The sequence below is a fragment of the Ictalurus punctatus genome, chromosome 21 (genome assembly GCF_001660625.3).
Source record: "Ictalurus punctatus breed USDA103 chromosome 21, Coco_2.0, whole genome shotgun sequence".
NCBI classification, from domain to species: Eukaryota; Metazoa; Chordata; class Actinopteri; order Siluriformes; family Ictaluridae; genus Ictalurus; species Ictalurus punctatus.
In genome coordinates this window covers 19,085,001-19,100,000 of record NC_030436.2, presented here as the reverse complement: position 1 = coordinate 19,100,000, position 15,000 = coordinate 19,085,001, and the positions used below count along the sequence as shown (strand labels likewise).

The 15,000-nt window shown below is 48.0% G+C and overlaps 1 protein-coding gene across 9 annotated transcripts in view; it reads right to left on the bottom strand.

Annotated features, from left to right (window-relative positions):
- The window catches only part of itpr1b (inositol 1,4,5-trisphosphate receptor, type 1b), a 111,556-nt gene that overhangs the window by 70,957 nt on the left and 25,599 nt on the right, over window positions 1-15,000 (bottom strand). For 5 of the 9 annotated variants that reach the window (XM_053673887.1, XM_017450380.3, XM_053673885.1 and 2 more), the window contains exons 13-37: window positions 14,675-14,774; window positions 14,377-14,537; window positions 13,159-13,300; window positions 12,842-13,000; window positions 10,830-11,002; window positions 10,299-10,418; window positions 9,831-10,025; window positions 9,014-9,265; window positions 8,772-8,913; window positions 8,525-8,678; window positions 8,248-8,438; window positions 7,837-8,035; window positions 7,673-7,724; window positions 7,408-7,573; window positions 6,859-7,029; window positions 6,297-6,368; window positions 5,793-5,930; window positions 5,406-5,531; window positions 4,726-4,926; window positions 4,386-4,637; window positions 3,877-4,002; window positions 3,074-3,202; window positions 2,802-2,819; window positions 738-858; window positions 461-645 (exon numbers count right to left, since the gene is read on the bottom strand). In XM_053673887.1, coding sequence (XP_053529862.1) covers window positions 461-645; window positions 738-858; window positions 2,802-2,819; window positions 3,074-3,202; window positions 3,877-4,002; window positions 4,386-4,637; window positions 4,726-4,926; window positions 5,406-5,531; window positions 5,793-5,930; window positions 6,297-6,368; window positions 6,859-7,029; window positions 7,408-7,573; window positions 7,673-7,724; window positions 7,837-8,035; window positions 8,248-8,438; window positions 8,525-8,678; window positions 8,772-8,913; window positions 9,014-9,265; window positions 9,831-10,025; window positions 10,299-10,418; window positions 10,830-11,002; window positions 12,842-13,000; window positions 13,159-13,300; window positions 14,377-14,537; window positions 14,675-14,774 — 3,745 coding nt within the window. The remainder of the gene's footprint in view (window positions 1-460; window positions 646-737; window positions 859-2,801; window positions 2,820-3,073; window positions 3,203-3,876; window positions 4,003-4,385; window positions 4,638-4,725; window positions 4,927-5,405; window positions 5,532-5,792; window positions 5,931-6,296; window positions 6,369-6,858; window positions 7,030-7,407; window positions 7,574-7,672; window positions 7,725-7,836; window positions 8,036-8,247; window positions 8,439-8,524; window positions 8,679-8,771; window positions 8,914-9,013; window positions 9,266-9,830; window positions 10,026-10,298; window positions 10,419-10,829; window positions 11,003-12,841; window positions 13,001-13,158; window positions 13,301-14,376; window positions 14,538-14,674; window positions 14,775-15,000) is intronic. The other 4 variants (XM_053673886.1, XM_017450392.3, XM_053673890.1 and 1 more) reach the window with 1 other exon arrangement.

Here is a 15,000-nt window from a genome sequence, read left to right as displayed (position 1 = left end):
GCACGGAGACGGCGTTCTTTAGCTGTAGGGGCGAGTCATAATCGCCGGCTCATTTCACGGTCTTAAAATAGAACTCACGCTGTTGTTGATCTCTGCAGCATGCGTTTACTGTACAGGAAGGAGTCTGCGTGCTTTTATGTGCATGAGTGACACAGGAATGTGTGTGTGTGTTGGACATGAATGCTACGCTTATCATGTATCAAACGGGTTTGTTTCAGCGTGTCACGTGTGGTAATGTTTGTGTCCTAGGCGTGGTGGCGGTGGCGGCTTTGGAAAGAAACCAAACGGTCATATTTTGCACCGCGTTCGATCCTGCGGGGAAAAATATTCATCCCGATTCAAAAATAATCCCAGATTTTAGGTTCCCTGGTGCCTTAATCGGGCTTTTTTCCTGATCCGACACCACGCGCAAGTAGCGGGAGCACCGACCCGCGTCGGCCCCCCGGGAGTCCGCGTTTACCTGCAGCCTCTCGATGATGTTTCTGTAGTCTTTGGACGTGCCGATCGTGGAGTCTCGTCTGGAGGCGTTGCGCGCCGACATCCTCCAATTCAGGATGGTCTTCTGTACGACGTTGTTAGATTTCACAAACAGGTTGTTCACCTGGCTGTCCAGGTCGACCGGAATGGCGATCGCCCGACTTTTGGCTGCGTGGCGATGAGAAGAGTTTGTAAACAGGATGTTAAGGGATTAGAACAGAATAGACAAGAGTGTGAGTTTGGTGAACGGGCGTCCTTACCCACGTCGGAGAGGACTTTGATGCAGCTTTCCACTGACGCCTTCTGGGTGGGCGTGAGCCAGCTGCAGTGGTACACCCGGAAGACGCCCTGCAGCAGCTGCACGAAGACCGGCTGACGGGTCTGCCGAGGAGAAAAGGAGAAATAAATGCTAAACCTTACCTTCCTCTGAAACCATTACAGAAACACCACACCGCCAAAAGTATTTGGACACCGGACCACCCCAACCACATGAACATCCCGTTCGTTTCAAAACCATGGGCATTAACCGGAGTTAGTCTCGCCCCTCGCCGAGGGGCGTCCGCGTACTTTCGGCCATTACACCCTATGTGAAATCTGTACAATGAAGAAATCATTAAATAAGAACTCCTGTGCGTTTATACAGTGTGGTCTGATTTTAGGAATAAAACTTTCCACGCGATGTTGAATTCATAAACTGTCCACGACGGATTAGGACTGATAATCACTCACAAACCGATCCAATTTTATTTGATCTTATCTTTTCAAATCCGCGGTTCAATCTCAAAACAAACCCAGCCAGCCCTAGTGCTCCTGAAGGGTTAATACCACGAATACCCAAGACACGGAAGCTCCTCAGATCTGTCCGAGGTGCGCGCCGCTCCCCGGACAGGCTTACTAGAAATATGACTAACCAAACCATCGATGTCACCGCAGTGTATTGTGCAACACCTCTGCTAGTCTGCCCAGAAGCGAGGCCTACAACAATAGAGTGCAGACGGTGTCACACCTCACTCGAGGGGAAAGCCAGAGTGATGTCATCTGCTGGTTGGAAACGTTCTGAGGGTCCTTATAAAACGTCGTCAGACGTCAGCGTTTTCTTTTTATTAACAACTTACAAAACCGCACGAGACGAACAGCGCGGCTCGGACCCGGACCCGTTAAACCGAAGGAGCGATGACTCGGGATTCTGGTCCGACCGATCGTCTCAAGCGTTCGAGCGGAGCTCGTTTTGAAATCGGCCTTGCTTTCGTTCACGCGTATGGTTTGCGTAATCGAAAAGAGAGAGAGAGATATTCCCGCTGAACCGTGCTCGCGTGAGGTCAGCGTGCCTTCCGTGTGTTTCTGCTTAAAAGGAACTCGAACACGCACCAGATTAGATTTCCGTTCGTGCTCGAGAACAACCGAGCGTTTTCCTCTTTCATACGGGAAACACGAAAAGCGCTCGGGTTAGCTGACAAATCTCCTGATCAGAAGACAACTGGCGAAACCAAAACAAATCCTCGTCAAACAGGAAACATCTGTCAGCACATGTGGATTGAGTTCAATCCGGGGGAGTACCCAGACGAATACCGGTCTGAATGTTGAAGTCAGAGTCACTGTAGGGTCACCGTACAGGAGGGATGGTGGGTGGTGTTTACTAAAAACTCAACACACTCAGGGGAGATGAGCAACCACTAAATCCCCCGGTAAAGTGACGACATTTCCCAAGGACGGTCGCACCGGTCAGCGGTAACGATTCGCTGATTAGCACGGACACCCATGCACGCACCCAGCCAAGGCTACACAGTGTGTAAAAGACACATTTATAAACGTGCATGCGCACTCACACACACACACACACACACACACGCACAGTAAAACCATTTGGCTGCCATGCAAGACCTAACCGCACTAGTAATGCTGTGAAACAGATATGTCTTGGGAAGTCTGGATCTGCAGGCTCGCACAGAGGCCTGTATAGAGTATGTGCGTGCGTGTGTGTGTGTGTGTGTGTGTGTGTGTGTGTGTGTGTGTGTGTGCGCGCACACAAAAGAAACGCAAGGAACTGTAACCAATGACTGGCTTCACTGCTTTTGGAAAACTTTGTAACGCACAGTCTGAGTTCTTGGAAAGCTGTGAGTCAATCCAAGCAGTCAGGCTTTTTCTAAAGAAATGTGTACATGTGTGTGGTGCGCGTGTGTGTGAAGAAATTCAGCGGTGTGTGAGTGCGTGCGTGTGTGTGTGTGTGTGTGTGTGTGTGTGTGTTTGGTAGATCTGAGATATGTAAAGGAACACCAGGATGTGTGGTGGGGGCGTTAGGAGGAGGACGGGTTACTGGTACTTACATACATGTGCCGTGCCATCTAGATGGGGAGGGGGAGGGGGAGGGGGAGGTGGAGGGGGGGGGGTCGAAATGATTTAAAAAAAAAAAAAAAAAAATATGCTGCTTCCGTTATTAGTCTTCGGCAAATCGGCCGACCGTTAAAACTCCGATATTAACTTTCGAACACGCTTGAGACTTAAACAGGAAGTCTCTTTCTTTCTTTATGTGCTTTCGCGCCTCGCTAACAGAGAGCAGAGCCCCGGGGTGGACGTAGACCCGCCTGGCGACGGTTACCTGTAAACTAGTGCTCTGATCGGAAAAGGGCGAGCTGAAGAAAGTGGTGACGATGCTCATGACCGTCTCGGTGACGTATCGCTCCAACGTGGCGTCTGCGTGCTTGCGGTCGCTCGTGCTGTTGCAGACCTGCGAGGCGTAAACAACAACAAAACACAACATGGTGCAGAAATTAACACCACGCATACGTAGGCCACGCTGAGTAAAGTCAGAACCCGGCTGTGATTCACTCTTCCTGTGTCAGGAATTGCAGCGCAGTGACGCAAAGATCACACAAAACAACATGGATGACTGTAACTCTGTGTCACTTCAAATTAAACAATGAACTTCCACGTCCTAATTAGTAGTGTCTGCTAAACCGGTTGGAACTGGCAGCTCTGCAGGGTTCGAACACAGAGAGATCGTGAAATTAAATGTTCATTATTAGTTCAATTATTAATCGCTCCTGACGCTACGGGAATTCCACAAGCATCAGAGGTTTTTCCTCTGAACTCTCAACTTCGCCAGTGTCTCAAGACGTCTCATTGCTCCACGGATTTAAGCGCAACACCCGTTAGCGGCCGCCCTTCCTGTTTTTCTCTTTCACACTCTAAATAACCTCAGAAATCAACTTTATCAGATGGAGGAAAAAAAAAAAAGAGAGAGAGAGAGAGAGAGAGAGAGAATGCAAATTCATCACTTCTCGCTCCCCCGATGGTGGATTCAGACGTGTTGAAAATATCTCGCCTATCTGCGGTTCTATCTGGCATCCGACAAAAAAAATAAACAACCGGGGGTACAGAAACTGCTTCGGAGGCGATTACCCGGCATATATCGACCAGGAAGTTCTCAAAGAGCTTCCACATGTGGTTGCTCGTGTAGATCTCCTTCATCTCCACTTCAGTGTCTACGTAGCAGTGGTTTAGGAAGTCGATGTACGCGATCTTCACCTGTAGACAGACGAGACCATGGATAAATAAATAAATGGACAGACAGATAAATAAATACACGCGTGCGCCATGACGAGAGGGAGATGCGTGCTCTTAGGTACAGGATGACAGAAGTGTTCAAAATTCACTTTGCTGGATAATTTTTCCCCCCCTTGGAGTGTGATGAAAATCTTCAGTCACTTCCTGTTTTTAGTATTTAAAATAAAGTAGAAAATGAATGAATAAATCAATCGATCAATCAATCAATCGGATCGCTTTTACACAGGGAGCGGGTATGAGTGATGTCGTGAAGGCGTTAGTTATACGATTTATATTATTAGAACAGCAGAGCCGGTATTCGCGATACGTGTCCGACATGGCGGACGGCAGGTGGACGGGCTGACCTCGGGGATGCAGTCCTCGTGGGTGACGACACGGACGATGTCATCCAGGGGCAGCAGCGAGTTGCACTTGATCTCCGTGTAGACGTTCTTGCCCTCGGTGCACACGGCCAGCAGCTCCACCAAGTGGATGTGGTACATGAGCGGGCTGTTCTCGTCCATCCGGTCTCGCTCCGAGCGCATCATCTGCACCAGCGTCTGGAACGAGGCCCGGTCGTTGTAGAACACCAGCACGTCCTCTCCGGCGTTCACCAGCTACGATCAGATGGAGAGATGGAGATGAAAACGAAGCGAGAAGAAGGAAACGAGCGTTAAAGCTGACGGAGCTTTAAAAGTCGCCCACCTCGGCCATGACGATATCCTGGCACTTCTTGATGAACTTGTTCTCGGCCTTGACGATGGTCTGCAGGAACTTGAGGTACTGGACGTGGCGGCCGTGCGACTCGATGCAGTGCACGAAGTGCTGCACGACGCGGTCGTTGATCTCGCTGCACAGCTGGAAGTTATTCATGAAGATGTGCTGCATGGTGACGGCCTCTAGGATCTACAGGGGGAGAGCAGAGTCGCGGATGAACGCGAGCGGCGCCGCAGTACGGCGGACTGAATCGCCCGACGGAGAGACGGGAAGGGCGTGTCACGGTTAAACGCACATTATAGAGGACACGTGGTGCTGGGATTACGAGACTTTTAGTCATGAGACATTTCAGGGGATAAATATGAATGTTGTTTATTCAATAAATCGACCAACAGTCTCAGTATTGCGAAATTTCCTAACAGGCCATGCTACATTTCCATCTATTCCTCATCACTACGGCCTTTCTGTACAGGTGTTTAGTAGATTCATTCGTCATGGAAACAAGTTCCACTGCAGATTACCAGAAGGTCTTATCTATCTTATCAGACCTTTCAGGACACGTCCCAGATGCTGGATAACCCTTATGAGTTTCCCACGAAAGCCAACCAGGACTTTGTTTTTTTTTTTTTGCCCCCATCCAGCACAGATGTTAATTTCCATGGACTCACCCCTGGATTGAGGAAGAGGTTAATGTGCTTATGGAGCAGGGCTTGGTTCTGCTGGTTCCCGGCACAGAAGTTCTGGAGGAACTCGTGCGCCAGCTTCATGATCTCCTGCATCCGAACATCCTCGCCCTGCCGAAACCGAAACGCACCTCGTTACTGCATTTAGTTTGTTTGTTTGTTTATTTATTTATTTATTTATTTATTTAAACTCTCCCCAAACCAGGGTCCTTAACAGGCCCCTTCGTTTTTCAAGAGCGGACCTTACGAGACACCTCATCTCTTACTACACGTCTTACTACATCTGATCAGCAGCAGATCTGACCACATCCTGATGCTCATAATTCTCACCACAGACTTCTGACAGCAGAATCTTCTCATAGGAAACCTCACCTTCTCGTAGGGGATCTGAAGTAGCTCGAGCACCACCGCGTGAGCTCCCATGTTCCTCAGCAGCCTTTGCTGCTGTTTCTTACTCTTCTTCCCCGACGCGCCCTCCTGAACGCACAACTTGCTGAGCCGTAGCAGGATCTTCGCGGCGCGGGAGTGAGAAAAAGAAAGCGACAGAGAGTTTTTTCTTATTCTGCATCGGTTCTGTATCTCAGATCCACGACATTTCATTCAACAGAATAATCAACGGAATGCAGACCGAAGTACGAGTAAGACGGAACGAGTACGAGCGGACGAGAGCACGTGAGGAAGCAACAGTGCACAAGCGCGTTGTTCGGAACACGTGCCTTCGTTCCGACTCGTTATCTTCGGTTCTGAATGAAAGAGTTTAATTGGTGTTTGTTGTGCCGTAATAGCACGTAACAACCACTTCACCACTATGTCATGGTGCTGCATTGTGTACATTTACAGGTGTGTGTGTTGACTATAGAAATAAGGCACATTTACCTCCTTGACAACCCTGTAATTATAGCTGCTAGTGCTCTCCGTTTGATTTTTCTCCATGCCACTTGAGTCACCCTGCATAACGAGGGAAAACAAAACAGGCCACTTTCAAACACAGTAATTATTCAACAGCGATCCAAACAACGGCGAGCACTGCCGAAATCACTGGGGGGGTGGAAGGAAGAAGAAAAACAAAAAAAAAGAAAGAAGAGGCACCAGGCTCTGTTTTGTTTTGTCCCCCCACCCCCACCCCCCGGTTCCCCCAGGTGAACATGGGAAATGGACCCACATTAAATAAAGTCATTTAAATTACCGGCCTCAAATCCTGACCCGCCCGAAGCTGATATACTGCTCCTGGGTAAATATTTCAACACTCGTCACCCTGAGGAGTGTGAACATGATTCTAAACTGATCAATAATTCAACACACACGTGCCAAGGTCTATTCACGGTTATAAAATACAAGCTGTATTTTGTATAACATATATACATATATGTATATCTCGGGGTGGGTCTCGGAGATGAGCCGATGGGATTGTATTTATTATTCTGCATAACGTTCGAACCTTCTTTTTGTGGTCAGATTCAGATGGACCGTCGCCTCCGTCCAGCACGTCGTCCCCCTGGCGCTTGTACACCCACAACTCGGACTTCTCCACGATGGAGCGCAGCTGGTCTAGGTCAGACTTGATCTGCTTGTAGTTATCGACATCCTGACTAGTCACCAGGAGCTGGACCTGAAGATACAGTGAGAGAGAGAGAGAGAGAGAGAGCGAGAGAGCAAGCGAGCGAGAGAGAGAGAGAGAGAGCAAGCAAGCGAGCGAGAGAGAGAGAGAGAGAGAGAGAGAGAGAGCGAGAGAGGGGTCTGACTTGGGGTTTAGAATTAGCAGCTCATGCAAGTGGGTTAAAAAGAAAAATTTCGTTTTCAGAAACAAAGAAAAAGGGAAAGTGTTGTGTTGTGTGTGTGTGTGTGTGTGTGTGTGTGTGTGTGTGTGTGTGTGTGTGTGTGCATTTTATTTAGACACTCACTGAGCCAAAAGGCAACACTAAACCTCTCTGAAAGCTGAGTGTAAGCGTAATTGAGTGTGTGCGTGTGCGTGTGTGTGTGTGTGTACCTGTTTGAAAGCCATGAGCACTTCCTGTCTCTGGCTGAAGTGTCTGAAGAGTAAGTGTAAAGCCCCAGACACCAGCGGAGGGTAATCGTGCATGGTGAGGTGCAGAAGAACCCTCAGGAACGTTCTGCCTCCGTGGTCATCGAGGTCTAGTGGGGTGTTCTCCTCGCTGATTGGATAACAACAAAGAACCTTTCAAGTACCAAAGGACAAAGCACTAAACATGCTTCGTATATATATATATACACTCACAAACACAAGTATATACCTTGCACCAAAGATCCCTTCGGCCTGCTCTTCGATTTTCTCAAAATCTAGTGCTGTTGAAGGCAAAATGGACAAGCAATTTAAAAAAAAATATATATATATATATATAAGGAGAAATAAAACAAGAAAACTCTTAAGAATTACGCATGCGGTTCAAGCTCTCACCTGGTATACTATTAGGACCATCCCCATTAGCAGTCGCTGTAGTAGTAGAATTCCCACTAGTGTTACCATTAGCATTAGCATTAGCATTAGCATTAGGATTAGGCAGAGTGTCAGTCTGAGTGTTGCTTCCGTCAAACTCTTTTTTAAAAATGCACAGCAGGCAGGAGATCCTGTAGTCCAGGCGCACGTTCAGGATAAACTGCGGCGTGAAGAAGACAAGAACGAGTTCGTACGACAGTCCAGTCAATAAATAATTATACTACCGAGTCGACCGACTTCTTACCAACCTTTCCCTAGTGGACAACCTGCACCCACAGCACACTCTGCATGTATGAAATACCATCCTAAAGGCTTTACATGCACGTTACCTACGTACACGGTGAACGGACACGAACACGGGCCTCGTGTTACCTGGAGGATCTCGATGATCTTCAGCTTGGTGTCCATCACCAGGATGTCCTCCTTCTCAGGCTCCGTCTGGGTCTTGCCCACCTCTCCATCCGTGGGTGCTGCAGGGGTGGAGGGCAGAAAGCCGCCCCCTCTGAGCACAACCTGGGTCATCAGTTCTCCGACACCATGGATAGACCGCATAACATTGCTACCTGCAGAGGAAAAAAAAAAAGTCACAGATCAGCTAGTAGCTTAAAAATAAAACATAACACTTGACAGGTGACCGATTAAACGCCACCTTTGTTCTCGTCGCCTTTCTCCATTTTGTTCATGGGATATATCGTGCTGACGTGAACGCAGTCTAATATGGCTAGCAGGATCTTGGTCAGCCGCAGCAAGTCACTGAAGCTGTAGAAGCCGAAGTAGATGAGGTTCCGCGCCAAGTTCACGACCTGGATGGGGACAAGGTAACGGATTCAGACACTCGGGAAACAAAGAGACGCGACGGCTGACCGCGCCGGAACGGGAAGCCTGCGGAAACTCGCCTCAAACGTGAGCTTGTTCTTCTCCTTGTCCGAGAAGGGAACGTTCTGACACACCACGATCCTCAGGTAACTCTCCACGAACTCCATAGTGAGAGCGAAACGCTCCTTAATTTCATCTCTGGTAGTGCCGTCGTTATCGTAACTGAAAGATTCAACAAAAAAAAAATACGTATATTAAAAAAAGATGATAGAATCATCCAAGGATAGACATGCGGAAAATAACCGAATAAAAGTCGACGCACTCATCGATGGCGATCTTGGAGGGGATCTCGGACCACAGGCGGGCGTATTTCACAGGCGTAACGGGTTCCTGGGGGTCGCGATCCACGTGCATGTGCAGCATGAGGCGGCAGAAGGAAGCGCGCAGGTCATAGGGCAGGTCCTCGTCTGACATGCAGTGCAGGATCAAGTCCACGTCCAGCTGACCCGAGATTTTATTGATGGCCAGATACTGGCGGTCGAGGCACATGCGCGCGAACAGGTTCAGCTGGTACCTGACGACAGGGGAGGGAGAACAGCTGACATTTCAAACCGGGTACGGTGAAAAAATGTCCTAGATTCCATTCAATCGTATTCGTATCATTTAGGGCCGGGGCGATATGACACAAAATATTACCCCGCGATTCTTGAGGACGTTTCTACGACGCACTGTGCGCATCGCGATACATGACTCGGCTAGCAAACTGTCCGCGACACAGCAGTGAAATAAATAAATAAATAAATAAATAAATAAATAAATAAATAAAAATACGCCAGAATACTGACTTCGACGATAATCATCTTTGTCTTAAAGAGAAGTAAGATTTGGGGGTGGGGTTTACTCCGTCAAATCAACAGCGTCCATTCAGGACCGTTTCATTCGCACTTATGAAAAACGTTTGCAAAGAAACACACCACCATACCAACGATATCGCCGAAAAAAGTGTATCGCGTGTATCATTTATCACGATACCCATATTACATCGATATATCGCCCAGCCCTGATATCATTCCCTTGACGGTATTCTGATCGTATTTGTGTCGTTCACTCGTCCCGTGCGCCACTCGAGCAGGTATCACCTGTAGTAACTGACGACCTCCTGGTCTTCCTTCTGGCCTTCCTTGGCATCCTGCGCCAACTCCTTGATGCTCTTGCTCCGGATTTCCTTCCCGCTGTCTTTCCAAAACAACCACACCTCTTCCACATCTTCCTCTGTCTCCAGTGGAGGCTCTCCGGCATTCAGAGTATCGATCTCAAACCGAGACAACACGAGTCTGAGAGAGAGTGAGAGAAAGAGAGAGAGAGACAGGGGGAAATAATCGGAAGAACATGTTCACCGAAGCGTACAAACACACGGGGGATTTAATGTACAGGTCAAACTGTTGGTTTAAACCGTGAAGGTGCGGTCACACGGTGCGTGTATACAGACGGAACCGGCGCTGGGGCGGACGTAGCGAATGTGTTCTGAGCTTCCGTGATCTTAACACGTGTAGATAAGGGGAATTACAGATGTAGACGTAAAGGCGGTTTCGCACGGAAGAGCTCACTTGGTTTCTATGAGGATGTCGGCATTAGCCGTGTCCAGCACCGCGTTACAAATCAGCTCCTGTGTGACCGGGATGGACTTGTTCATCGACACACACAGATCGGAGAGGTAATCCAGAAACCTGTGTACACACACACACACAAGAAAATGAAGTACAGAGCTATCAGACCTCTTATTCTATGAAAAAGATATTGACATGGGTCCCGCGTAGAGCTGTGCGGGTGAAGGTTCTCTGGCGCAGCATCGTACTTACTTATTATTATTATTCTGTCATCTGACGTCATTTTTTCGTCTTATTTGATCAGTTTATTAAGTTTGCTTTGTCAGACACTCGTCGCTGTGTTTGATTATAAACACTTTAAGCACACCCTGTCCTTTCCCCTATACCCCTTCCCTCTTCTATGTTTTGGCTAGGTGCTTATTAGTTTTCCATTTTCTCTCCACCCTCCTTTTTTTTTTTTTTAAAAAAAAAAAAAAAAAAAAAAGCATCTGTCCACACAGAAACCAGCTCCGCCCCTTCTTCGCCGCTCACCTAGGCTCACGGTTCTTTCTCACAAGGCTGACGAAGGTGTCGATCTCGGCCGCGGTGATGTGCTTCTCCAGCAGCTTGCGGTTATTATGCAGGAGTGCCGTGATGGTGTCCTCGGCCAGCACGTCGTAGCCGATCTGCTTCTGCATGAACCGGAACTGCTTGGCAATGTACTCCTGCACCGAGACAAGGGGAGTCAAGCGGGTCAGCATACTGTCAACGGCAAAAGTAAATAAATAAATAAATAAAAGCACACGCGGATGCAGAACGAATCCGATATTGCTCCTGATTGGTCCGTGTGTGGCGTCTGATACGCGAAGGCGAGGTACAGCATCAACTACAGGGACGGTTTCCGCTCCTGATCCAGCGCATAACGCGTAGAGACCGCTAATAAGTTGTTTTTTCTACCGCTGGACCGTTTTGTTCTTTCGTTGCCGTGTGGCAACACTGTGCCGATAAGCCAAAACTTACCGTGGCTCGCGTTGCCATGTCCACGAAACGCATACCTGCAGGATCGCGTGGCTCTCGCCAACGTTGTACACGATCCAATGTACGTGCATCATTTTTCGTCCCTTTGGGTCGAGGACTATTACTGCACGTACCTATAGAATGTAAAACTATTCTCTAGAATATTCTAAGGCACCAGATAAGAGGTTATTACAGACCACCAGATGCAGTCAGAGTCAGGAAACCATGCTCACCCTTGCGACAGAGATAAGGTCTAAACAGCATGGACTGGAGGAAGCACGACACAAAGAGTCTTTAATCCTCTTTAATAACCGCTGCGCATTTCACAGAACTACTATATCAGAACCGAACACCGCCAGCTCGTAAAAACCCTCGTTAGATCAGACTCCGTGCACGTAGAGTTCACAAAACAGTGCCGGTCTGTGTTACAGAACAAAATCATGCAGTCAGACAACAGTGTTATTCTGTAAATGACAGACAGGAAGTGTCCTCAGAGTCTGACTCCGAGTCTATCTTTTGCTTCTAAGATACATTTTTTTCCGATATGTGGCAGGAGTGCGCGCTGTAAAAGTGCGTGCCATTGTGGCCCCGACTATATATATACTATTTTTATGCAAAGTAAAACCGTCCTCGATCAAAGTGAAGATACTGTGATATCTTCGGTGGCCACAGATATTATCTATGAAGCATTCTCATCACAGTTCCAAGTAAGGAAGCAACATCTCACACCCTCAGCAGCTATTTAAAAAGCCTTAGATTTAACCTTGGCCTTAAACTCCTGCGCGTGACGCAGGATAGATATAACACGGAAGAAGCGCTCGGCCGGGTCTGCTCTCGAGTCCGTGTACGAGGAGAATTACCGCGTGATCAGACGCGTGACGTTTGGAAGGAAGTGCACATGCTTGGGATCGGCTGCGCAATGCCTTGCTCTGTGAAACTGAGCTTAGTAGCTTTAATAAAACATAAAGCAGGTCCGTTTCGGTTTCGCGGCGTTTCTTCCGTCGGCTCGCCGTAGCCGCCCCCGTCGGGCAAAAGACCTAAGCGGCTGAGAAAACCCGTTTCGAAAATCTAGTCCGAAACGCTCGTTTTGTGTTTGGATGGAAGATCCTGTGGGGGGTGGAGCTTCGTGAACATGGCTGGGAATGGGGGCGGGGCTTCAAGGAGTTATAAAAAGATTCGAGATCAAATCTAAACCTCCTACGTAACGATCGGAGAGCTAATCTTGAGGGGGGAAAAAAAGAAGGCAAATTTTACCTAATGTACCTAAGTGAGCAAACACACACACACACACACACACACACACACACACACACACACACACACACACACACACACAACTTGACTGGTTGAATGTATTCTTTGCTGTATGAACCTAACATACAGCTAACTCCATGGGCGTACATTTTGATAAAGACTAAAAAGGTCTTCGGTAGGTCAGTCTGTATAAGGGCAGAAATGTAAATGTTCATCACACATGATAACATCTGGCACATCTGGAACGCCACAGGTGTATTTAACGCTGAGTAAAGACCCTCAGGGACACCCACCTGGTTCTTCCTGTAGTCCTGCTGGGAATGGCGGAGCACTCGGTAACACAGCCGACAGATATGTCTAAAAGGCGCGTGTCTCTGATCTCCGAGCTCCTCCAATCGGAGCATGGGCCCGTCGCCGCTGTCTGTGAACGGAGCCTGCAGGAGCTTAAAGATCTACGGGAGAGAACAGGGGGCGATGTGGGCGAACACGTCAAAGCGCAAAGACCGCACGAACACTAAACATACACACGATAACGGTCAAGTGGAATCCCTGGTACTGCGTGTGTAACAATACAAACAAACATTAAGGCGTGACGTAGAACGGCCCGAACCTGTTTGAGGATGTTCTGTTCCCGCATAAGTTTCTGGCGCTCGCGGTTCGGCTTGTTTACCATAATCTCCAAAACATCTTGCCCACTGTTAGGGATGTCCACCACAAAGAACACCAAATCCTCCAGCAGCTTGGTCACAAACCTTGCGCAAACACAAAAGAGACACAGGACCATCAACGTGTCCACTCAGGGCCCAGCTTATATTAATACGTCTCCTTCCCAAACCTATCTGTAAAACCTCGACGAGACGTCACGTCATTTATCCAGAATCCTAAATTCGATATAAAAACCCTACTCTCACACGTGATCCTGATTGGATTCCGTCCGGCGTACGATTTTTTTTTTTTTTTTTTTTTTTACAGATAAAAACAGTTAGAGATAACATTTTATTTATTTATTTTTTTTTTAAAAGAAGTATAGTTCTCTCAATGCTACAATGTTTGGAAACGAAATCATTATAAGGCACTTTGAATATAAACCTGTGCTGAAGTTAAGTGTCATAAAACCGAGCCACCACCATGTCCTAACTTCTTTCTAAACTTCAACGTGCACGAGCTTAAGGTTTAAAAGAAAAAAAAAACTTTTTTTTTTTTACACGCCGGTTTCGTTCATGTCCTCATAACTCTCATGTGAATGCCCCTCGATGATCTCTCTCCGACACTGGTTTCAATTTGGAATCCTTCCAACAGGATGGCCCTCAGGAACTGAAGATGGCTCATAAGCCAGTCTTCCTGAGCCAAATTATTATTACTCTGGTTACAGACACACGCCCGTTATTGGCAACGTCCGACGTGGATTGTCACGTGACGTCAGTGCGGAGGTTTTCACATCCCCCAAAGCGCACGCGTCGTTTTCCCGATCGAGATTCACACGGACGTACTGAAGAGAAGACGAGCGACGTGCGTGTGTGTCGATTTAGTGTGTGAATGGAGGAAACCATGCCGCACGGCGTCCCTCGCCCTAGAAACTTGACCGCACGTGCTTCGTTACATAGCCACACACGGAAACGTCTCGATCTGATCTCGTAACAGTACGTCAGCTATTTTGAATTCCCAGAGCGGTCGAGTCCGGTGTTTAATCCTTTAAAATAAACAAATAAAAAAATTTCTAGGCCCTCTGAGTATACAAGACATGATTACTGGTATAAACATACGCACTATTGCATCAGAGCGCGTTTAATCTTTCCCCGCTCTAGCCCGACACGCCTTAGGGTCCTACCTCCGTTCGTTCTGTGTAATAGTGCCCTTCTCCAGTTTACCAGCGATGGACGCCAACACTTTACTGGCATCGTTGGCGAAGTCCAAGTCCCTGACCTCAGCGGGGGGGACGGGCACGATAGCAAAGGCCTCCTTGTCCTCCTTGATAGCAGACGTGCCGATCTAGATAGATCAGGGACGAGAGATTTCATTCAGAAAAGCTGGTTTTACGGTCAATCTGCTTTTAGAATCTGACAGAAACGATACACAAACATCGCCGGATCATCTCGGTTATCTAAGCGAGAAAGAGACGGATTTACCCGGAGCATGACGGGTTTTTCTTCCTCTTTGTCGATGGGGTTGTTGGTGCTGTGGACCCATGTGTTTGTGCACAGGTGCCGCAATCGTACGTACGAGCTCCTAAAAGAAGAAATGACAAGTGCGGGCAGAATTACGACCGGACTCGAGACGTACACTCATACGTATAACATCGAGCGCTCGAATCACTACCGTGTTTGCAGGATGTCCTCTGAGCGCAGTTTATTCACGAAGACCCGGCTCGTTTAAATCGCCCGGGTGAATATCCGAGCGACGAGAGTTATGGAAGACGTGAAGGGAAAATGACTGTGGGTTGAAAATGCGGCAC